General features: G+C 36.9%; 1 protein-coding gene across 1 annotated transcript in view; it reads left to right on the plus strand.

Moving 5' to 3' along the window:
• The window catches only part of C6H14orf39 (chromosome 6 C14orf39 homolog), a 31,143-nt gene extending 25,498 nt beyond the window's left edge, over positions 1 to 5,645 (plus strand). Inside the window, exons 13-17 of the mRNA XM_074149921.1 lie at positions 117 to 187; positions 1,829 to 1,986; positions 2,549 to 2,684; positions 4,171 to 4,228; positions 5,443 to 5,645. Coding sequence (XP_074006022.1) covers positions 117 to 187; positions 1,829 to 1,986; positions 2,549 to 2,684; positions 4,171 to 4,228; positions 5,443 to 5,645 — 626 coding nt within the window. The remainder of the gene's footprint in view (positions 1 to 116; positions 188 to 1,828; positions 1,987 to 2,548; positions 2,685 to 4,170; positions 4,229 to 5,442) is intronic.
• The last annotated feature ends 4,728 nt before the right edge of the window (positions 5,646 to 10,373 follow it).

Raw genomic sequence — 10,373 nt, forward strand, 5'->3', positions numbered from 1 at the left:
CCAGTAGCAATGTTATGTTAGTAAACCTTTCTCAAGAATTCTTTCCCACAACAGAATTTTTATTTTTCTGTTTAAAATGCTGTTATAATACAAGCAGTGCTGTCTTTTTTATATAGCAAACCAAGAGGCCAAAAGTGGTGATAAAGAAGCAGAAGATGAGCCAAAGGATTCTTCATGCGTACCTCAAGTAAGCAAAGCATTTCTTATGTCAGAAATAGTTATTTTATTTAGAATAGTCAAACTATCTTGACGTATTTGAATCTATTGGCAAGGGGTAAGTCTCAGAAATTGATGAAGCGACTCATTATAAGGGACCCAACAGGTGAGAAGCCAGTCAATGCCTTCTGATTACTAATACTTCTGTTCATTGCTCTTGATCATGTCATAGGCTATTTAGGATGACTCTCCTAATCCTATGCATGTCGGAGTTTTTGTATAAATTGGTGCATAACATTTTCATCAGTGTGAGCTGATGAAACATTTTTAAAAAATGTTTGCATTTGAAACTAATTTCTCCCCAAAACCCATAGTGAATAGGCTGTGTGCTGGCTACAGACTCTGTATGGCTCCATTGGCACTGCTTTTACTAGCTGTGCCTGAAAGTGTGATCAAGATCACCATGCCATAATAAGCAAACTAGTTGTATAGACAGCTTGCATACATAGGTGCTAACAAGATGTGGTTTAACGCTGGCCAGCAGCTAAGCACCACACAGCCTCTTGCTCACTCCCCCCCACAGTGGGATGGGGAAGAGAATCAGAAGGGTAAAAGTGCAAAAATCTGGGGGCTGAGATAAAGACAGATTAATAGGTATAGAAGAAGCTGTCCATGCTAGCAAAACAAAATAATACATTCACTACATGCCATCTGCAGGCAGTCCATTTCTAGGAACATAAGGCATCATCACACATAATGGTTACCTAGGAAGACAGATGCCGTAATTCCAAACATCTCCCCCTTCCCCCTTCCCCCCACATTTTATTGCTGAGCATCATGTGGTATGGAATACCCCTTTGGTCAGTTGGCCTCAGCCGTCCCAGCTGTGTTCCCTCCCAACTTCTTGTGCTCTCCCAGCCTACTCACTGGCAGGGCAGTGTGAGAAGCAGAAAAGGCCTTGACATTGTGTGATCACTGTTCAGCAATAACTGAAACATCCCTGGGCTATCAATGCTCTTTTCCTCACAAATCCAAAATACAGCTTCATGCAAGCTATGAACTCAGCCAAAACCAGCACACAAGATCAAGTTTGAGATATTCCTTATCTTCTGGTTGGCTCACTACAGGCTGATGCCTGCAGGCAGCTGGTGGAGAAGACTGTTTTTAAAACAATATTGACTCCAGTGGGAATTGCTCCACACAATCCAAGTGTACATTCTTATTTAACATTTTCTGAGGAAGACAAAATATTTCAGGCAACTGAAATGTATTCTGATGGTAATGTTCCTTTATTTCACTAGGGAGTATGAAGAGGATTCCAGTGTAACTTTAAGCATTATGCTAAGACATACTTTAGAGTGAAATAGTTATTTTATTCAAAATCAGTGTTTTCAGTCAGTTCACGAGTTTCTTTGGTTTTTGGATGAAAATTTTCATATATAGCTTCATTCACAAGAAGTCCATTTTCAATTAGATAAATTAAGGTTACAGTTTTAAGTGTGGGGAATATGTCACTGTGACCACTTTATTAAAATTCTTTTATTTTTCATGAGAATAAAAATAACTAACTAACCCTAAAACATACAATGAATATGTTGATAGGTAAATGGACTAATGATATTCTGGGAAATTTTATATGCCATAAACATTATCGTATATTTCTTTTTAAAAGGACACACAAACATGTTTTAAGTCAAATGAAGATATTCCTGACGCAGCAGAAGAAAGTGCAGAACACTTTTTAAGAGCACCTGAAACACCTGAGTTTGTAGGAACATCTGACTCAAAGGGGAAGAAACCACAGTCCTCCAAAACACCTCCATTTGACTTGTATGATTTCAGCTTTTATTTAGATTTTGAGCAAAGTTGTATTGATCCATGTTGTATAAACATTTCTGTTGTTCTTGAAAGATACTATAGGAAGGCTTCTCTAGAAAGCTTTTCTGAAAATATTCAGATTTTTTTCTGTGTCATGCTAGGTAATTTATTATATTTTCTTCTTACAGTATCATTTCCACTTGAAGCTGTTTTGAAAGCGGGTGTCTCTGCTTAGAAATATATGAGAGACAGGTTCTTCGTAGCTCCTTTGCTAAAATTGTTGTATTTTCTTGCAGTTATATTTGTTACATCATTTGCTATCTTTAGACAGTTTTTTTGGTAACAGGGTAGGGAGTTGGTAAAAAAAAACACCTCACGTTGCTTTAAAGATTTGTGTTACCTGTTCTGTGTTGCAAGAAGCAACTATTGATGGAAGCTATGGGAATCTAAAAAAGTGACAAAACACAAAAAGAAAAAATACAAAAAATACAAAAAAAACCACAAAAAGAAAAAAAAGCCATCTACACTACTTTTAAAAACTGTTAATGTAACTTCTTCCGTTCTGTCCTTACAGCATTCACAATTTAGGTGGTGAAGAAGGAACATCAAAATCTCCTGCTTTCTTTGCTCTCATGAACTTCTCTCAGAAGTCACCTGGCTTTAATTTATTTGATTCTTCTGTGTTTGGGGCAGAAAACTCATCTGACGAGGTAAAAATGAGTATTTGAGAGTATTAAATTTCCACAAAGCAACGTATGCTAAGAAAACAGCATTGACAGTGCATGAGGTTTTTCAGACTGGTTATCTTTGTAGCAAATAATTTTCTTACTAGCTTGCTTAATTTTACATTTGATATCCTTTGAAAATGCTTATCTCCTTTCCTGGCGATCTCCCTATGATGACTCCTGATGAAGTATGAATCTTTCCCATATGAGCAAGATTGAATCTTGTGCAAATATACAGGCGACTAGATGCACAAATAGTCTTCCAGTTCAGTGTTGCAATGCAAAACTTTAGGTACCCTAGCAGAATTCACAACTTGCATGCCTATCCTGTGTGGTTTTGTCTTGCTGAAGTGGGGAATCAGGTACTTAAAATTTTTCTTTTTCCCCTCCATTTTTCACAATGAGAAAAGGAAGAAAGGACTATTAGGAATATTGAAGAACAAATATGGATTAGCTACACTTAAATGCAAGAGATAGGCAGGCAACTAATTGGAACAGGGAGTTGAATCCAGGTCTTCCTTTTCATTTGCAGGTTCCCTAACTACAGTGTTCTAGAGTCATTTTTACTCTCATGGACTAATCAATGGATAGATAATTGGGTATTCCAGATAGATGTGTGTCAGTGCATAGTGCAATGGTTAAGTATCACTCCCTGGCAATGTAGATTCAAACCCTGTTATGCAAATAAGGGATTTGAACCCAGGTATCTCCTATTTCAGTGGGTGTGCTCAGTCTTGAGGTTACTAGATAAAAGCTGAAGGAGGGAAGAGGGAAAGTGCTGCTATATTTTGTGTTTGGCAAGATATGTGTTGTTGATAACTCCTAGCATCAGCTGTGTGTAGGAGAGAATACACTGGTGAGTAGTTTGTGAATTGTTTAGGAATGGGGTAGGTATTAAGTCACCTAGTGCTATTAGAACCCCTGTTATTTTGTGCCTGCTCAGTGGCAGAAACCAAGAATTTACTAGTCTGTAGCAGTCATGTTAGAGGGCAACGTTGGAGGACTTAAGTATCTGTTATATATCTACCCTAAGAACTCCTCTCAAGAGTGATGAGTGGTTATTCTGCTACTCTCCTGGCAATATTAGGTCCTACTCAATAGAGAGTAATTATGTTGCTGCTTAGAGGTTTTCTAAAATGTCACAGAATGAAATAATTTTGAATCTTTTCAGTTTAAAAAACAGCAGTAAACCAGATCAGATTTTGGTTTGTTCTCCATCTGATGTTCTTTCCAGAAGAATGGAGGGAGTGTGTTTGCAGATGTAAGCAAATATCATAAAACCTATACCATCAAAGCTTACCGTGCAACTTTAGGGATTGATATATATGTTTAAATGCAGATTTTGTGAAGGCTGGTAACATTCACTGCGTTGTCTTTCTCACGAAAAGTGAATGAACTTATTACATACCAGCTTTAGATCTTATCTTTAGTTTTTCCCATTTGTTAAATAAAATGGCTGTTTACATTTCAGACAGAAGAAAGTTATTCTGTGGGATACTTGAACCCTCTGTCCCCACACAAAGATATTGGTAAGTCTGAAAATCACATGTAGTTTTGTATACCAGCTGTCTTCTACTTGTGCTTATGTGACTGACAAGCTTGTGGTCGTGCTTAACAGGGCACCTTTGGTTGTCTAAAAAGATGTTCAGTTGTAATATTGTAGGTCAGTGGGTTACTGTGTTCATTTGTGTTTTGACTATCATAAATCTTTCCCTGGCACGTTTGGCCTCAAATGTATGAGATGTCATGAAAAAAGAGGTATGAGAAAAAAAGAAATAGGCATAGTGTTAGGTGTGTTTGAAGCAAACTGAGATGACCTGCAAGGGAGAAGAAAAATTTAAGTGTCAAAGCTTTCATTGGTAAAAAGAAATGTTCTTTTAAGATAAAAAACTACAGTACTTGGTAAATACTACCTTCAACTTAAGGCTACCAGCTTAGAGTTGGAAGAGTACATCTCTTGAGGTTTTTTTCAGCCTCAACTAAAATGGAAATGAAGTTTCCATTTGGTTAAAGAAATCTTGATAGTAAACTGATTTCCATCAGTTTAAACTATTGGAGGTACACAATGTTAGAGAGGAGAATCAGACTTAATAAACAGTATCTTCTGCTCATACCGAGTCACACACATTTGCGCATTTTGTGTGAAATCCTGGCTTTACTGAAGTGAAAGGCCAATTTTTCATATTGATAAGATCAGAACTTAGTCTTGATCAAACACTTTTCTGCAGGGAACTGTAATCTACTCTTCTTTTGAGGTGCTGCAAGTGCAAAGCCACTTTTTTGAAGTGTGTGAATATAAGGTTGTATACATATGTAACTATTGTAGAGAAAAGTGTACAAATTTTCTGTTACTAAATATAAAACTCGGGTGTTTTTCTGTCAGTATCTTTGTTTCTCCAGGTATTTCAGTGGTTGATTGCATTGTTCTCTAGAGGAGAAATAATCTGCAAAAATGTATTAGTTTACAAAGACCTCTGTTGCTTTGTATTCAGAGTATTTCACCCAGTGTATCATGCAGAAGTGTTTTGTTCTAAATCATTCAAGTACTTCACACTTCATTCTGTGTAGATTCTAATAATGCCCTTCTTGAAGTGCTATTTCTAGTGCAGAAATAAACACACAACGGTAGGCTGATACGCAGCAGATGCTGGGAGTACGATATTAAAGAAACATATTATGCTGAATGCAGTATTCTTTCAGCAAGATTTAATCTAATAATAAACCTAATCTGTATTCCATATAGGAAGCTTGTTTGGGAAATCAGAAAGTGAGGATGCATTTGCCTTTCCCTTTCCCTCGGAATCAACTTCTTATGCATTTGGAGATGGAAAAGATGACTTCAGTTTTCCATTTGCATTTGGACAGGATCAGAGATCATCACAGTCTCCTTCTGTGAAAGGTTTTCATTCTTCCTTGCAAAATACAAAGCCATTTACATTCTTTTGAATACCTTTGACTTCCTTTTAAATTGTTTTCCTACTTAGCCTTGACAAATGTTTTCAGTTTCTTAAGTTAAAGTACAAAACATTTAATGTTCTCCTTTCATCCTGTGTAAGAATACATTATTGCATTTGCTGCAAGAGGCACACATGCTTTGAGGTGCAACTTTTATTTTTTCTTATTTACTTTCTAAATATGTTGTTTTCATAAAATGTTATGATATGCTCTTGCTAAATTGGCACTTAAAAGGAGCAGAAATATCATTTTAGAGTAGTGTGTTGAGTTAATTCAGTGTCTGTGTGAGAGCATCTAAACTTCTAGATGAGTACTTTCAGCCTCTGATATAAACTAAATAACTTGTATAGAAAGTGTTAGTGAGAGTAACTGTTATTGTAGCAGTAAAGGCTGAATTTGAGTTGAAGGCAATGTTCTTAAGTTAGCTGTTACACACAGAATATTTATAAAATTTTTGAAATAAAAATTTTTGTTAATTTTGTGTAAAGTTTTGTAGGTATTTCTTAATATCAGAAGTTGAATAATGTTGCAATTGTAGTACATAGAAAGACAGAAATTGAAATGTTAACTTGAAACACTGAAAGCAAGTTCTTTCCTCTTTATATAGGATCTTTCTAAAAAAGATACAAAAGCAGACAGTTCCCAAAGTCTGACTGTGGTCAGTACATGTATATCCACCAGTCCTCCACAGATGTCTTTCCTTATGGAATGGCTGGCTGTGAAGCTGTTATTTGGGGTAGTGTTTTAGGCTACACTACTGGCAGATATTCTGTGATCATTTAGAAAGCCAGAAAGTACAATTTTGTTTTCTGAGTTATTCCGTAATTGAAGCTTTACCAGACACTGCAGTCTGGTAGTCAAGGCTGCTGGCTGAAGTGGATGAAGTCATAGGTCTGGGTTCTGGATGTTTACTTACACAAATTCGATAGGCTGATTAATAACATAAAAGAGAAAGCTACTTCAGAAGAGGCAACCACTCAGTATTTGGGATACTTTTCTGAGATCTAAGGGCGCGAACTGCTTATAAACATGCACTGAAATTTTTCATTGGTATCTGTCAAATTCTGCCTAAAAATGATCCCTTGTTATTATGCATATAACATCAATAGCAGTCATGCTGCCGAATTGCTGAGACTAGCGTGTTTGTCACTGACCAATGTAATTTTGTTTTATCCTATACATACCCACCTGACCGCATCCATCTCTGGTGTGAAAGTGTAGACAGATCTCTGTGTAGTGGGGGCAGTTTGAAAAGTGCTATTTGCTCATTACCATTCGTTTGCAGTTATTGCCCCTGTGGTGCAGATACAGTAAATGGACTGTGCACTAGGTTCCTCATTCCTCAATGCAGAATCAGTGAATTTAATTTGTATCACTGTTGAAAGTGTGGCAAGCTAACTTAACTCACTCTGGACTCCAGTAGATGAGGAACAGGTATTACACATGTGACTACAACTTAACCAGGAGCCAGTAACCTCCAGCAGCGGGACAGCAATGGCAGCTGGGAGCTGTAATCTCTTAAAAGCACTGCAGCTGTCTGCCAAGTGTAATATGGTTATTCTGTGTACTTCTAATGTGAATCCTTGGAGGTGGGGGTTGCCTTTTTGTTCTGTCCTTGCACCTAGTAAAATAGAGTTCAGGTTCACAACTGAGCCCTAAGGTAATAACAATAAAAACCTCTCTTAAGTAAGCAAAGCCGGAATTTGACTTTGAATCTTATATGAGCATCTTAACCAGAAGGCAAATGTTTATTTAGGGCCTTGGTATCTTTACTGTTCCATTTAAGTTTTTAATGACCTTTTTGACAGAAAACTACTTAACTTGAAAATTCCTTGTAAAAGCTAGTGTACCACCCAGCATTAGGTCAGTGCTGGTTAAATACTTGATGTCACCGAAATGGCAGGAAATACGATATTTGAATAAATCAATCTTTGAATTTTTTTTAATAAAATTTTTGAAGGGTGAAAAATGAAATTTGCTGTCTTACCTCCTACTGCCAGGAGGAAGACACTGATGTCTCAGTTTTCTTTCTCCCACAGAAGTAATACCTATACAGAGACGTCATTTTTCTGATCAGAAATAACACAAAGAGCATTTCTCCACATTTGCCTTGTTGTGCAAAGTCGTCTTCCAGTGAAAAAATTTCATTATAATTTGTGAGGTGATAAAACACTTTGACTGGAGCCCCATTTTACTATTAATTTTACTGATGCATAAATGTAAAGCATGCTTATAAACAGTCTAGGATATTTGGATAACAAATAAGCAACAGCTGGACAGGTTTAATGCTAAAAAAATTAATTTAGAAACTAGGAGGTAAAGACTAATGGAATGCTTTCCAGCAGTTGTGGAATATAGCGTTTATTTTAATGTAATGCTGTTTTATGGCTTCACACACTACCTTTGATAGAAAATTAGACATTCATCAAACTGTCCCCACTCAAAAATCAGGTTTTCATTTAAGAGCAATTTATTAATTTTTGGTAACTTCAGTCTGAGTCTATCAATATAAAGCATATATGCACAGCATAACATTCTTTAGGACAAATTGCATTGTGCTGTTATATGTAATGCTTAAGGTGATAAAACCACAAGAGTTTCTTAATTTTATATCACAAAAACTGTTGAGTGTTCAAGTATGAATGCGGCATATAGTATTGTTAAAATTAGTCTTTGCCACATTAAACTTTCAATGATAACACTGTGCGAATACTTTGGGGAGGGGGGGAAGTCTACACTGTGATGCTATATACATATTTATCTCATATAATTGGTCACTCATATAGCAAGAGCAACCAGAATTCTGGGTTGGAAAAACTGCAGTGATACACAGGGCACAAACCCCACAGTGTTGATTAGAGAGCATTAAATGTAAGTGGTGGCTCTATTACTAGCTACCTGTTAAGATTAATAGTAGGGTGCAAAAATTATCACCTGGATATTTAAGCATCAAACAATTAATTAAAACCCTGGTTTCAGTTGGAACTGTTTTCAGTCTGAGTTGCAGTTTTTCCACACAATTCAAGAAAATTACTGCACTGAACCACACTGAAATTCTGTATGTGGTTGCCTGCCAAGTTTGGGCCCTATACAAAGAAAAAATTTTGTTCAATTTCTCATTTCAAAACTATGAACATAATTAAAACTTAAAGTTTAGTAGTAAGTAAAGGGAGATCACTGCATATATGTGGGTAAATACAAACTTTGGGGGAAGGGGTAGAAGAATCATGGCTTCATAAGAAAACAATCTTACACTATAGCAATAATACGCTTAAACATTTCAAGGAAATAAGCTTTAAGTGCTACTTACTGTAACAGATTGGAATGTGTAGACTTACAGTATTAGATGGTAGTAATCTCCCCAGTGCAAGGCTGATTGCACGGCTAGCAAGAGTTGGCTAATCCTTTTCAGCCAATGGCATAAAACAAGGATTAGTTTTTCATTTACTGCAACTGAGTGGGTCATTAGGATCCAAAGACACTAATGAGCCTGAACAGGCAATTGGATTCTGGTTTCAAAGTTATGGGCTAGTTAAAAAGGAGGTGATTCTGTCTTTTAATGATTTAAAACATGATGTTTCAGTGACCTTTTTCCTGAAAAAAATGAATGAAGGATATGACTTTGGAACACAAACCTGGGATGTTGACTTTTTCTCTTGGAACTTGAGTTTTTGCCAGATTTGTTGCCTTAGAGGCTGAATGGCTCATTTAGAAATACCTCTGTTGCCTTGCTTTTATGTTCTGCTCTTGATGTCTCCAGAGTTGACATAAGTCACATGCAATCAAGTCTATATTCCTGGTGGACAGGCACTGTCCTAATGTTCTCTGACTCGCACCCAGGTTGTTTGCAGCTCAGCAGTTCTGCTTCCAGACACATCACTTTGTGTTCTGATGCTAACATCTTGCTGAGAGATTGCCTCTTGGCATGTTGTTGCTCGAGTCCTGTACCTTGCTTGATTTGATGTGAAGATGATGCTCTTTTTAGCACTTGCTACACATTACCTTTGGAAAGGTAAATTTTTCCCCCCACCTCACTACATCCCAGATTTTCTTCTTTTCAGTAATCAATTGAGTTCAGCTTGTATTTGGTTTCATTCAAATCAAGAGGTGCTGCCAAAAGGGCATAAAAGAAAACATCAAAAGATGGACATTTCCATGTTAATAGACTGTTTAAACATATACAACAGGCAAGTACTTTGACTGTTATGATTCCCTAGGAGAAATAATGTCAAATGTTTTTATAACATGAACTTAATTTTCTGTATTGTACCACAATCCATAGAGCAGCCACAAAGTTCTTTCACACAGTACAGGACTTACTCCATAGTCCTTGAGATGTGTGTTGGGGAAAATCAGGGAAAGAAGTGTAGGGTTAAGTAAAAAAAGTTCTTGCTAGTAGGGAACCACCTGTTATGACTGGTGGGAAGGTTGGTAGCTGACAGTCCATGAAGCTTGGTAGTTGACAGTCCATACTGAAAACTCAGTTTGGAGCTTGCAGTTCTTATCTGCTCCCTTCTGCTGTAGCAGGACTGCCTTGAGCTAAGTGTGGTCTCTTGCTGCTTTTTTCTTTTTCTTGAGGCACGCGTTTGGCTAGTTTTACTATTTCCACAAAATACATGGTGCTGTGATCAGTGATGCTGCTCACTGCCACAGCTGCAATGGGGTCATGTCCAGAAGCTATGAGAATCAGAAGTGATTAAAGATGTTCCTTAACAATTA

This window comes from Numenius arquata, chromosome 6 (assembly GCF_964106895.1).
Source record: "Numenius arquata chromosome 6, bNumArq3.hap1.1, whole genome shotgun sequence".
NCBI classification, from domain to species: domain Eukaryota; kingdom Metazoa; phylum Chordata; class Aves; order Charadriiformes; family Scolopacidae; genus Numenius; species Numenius arquata.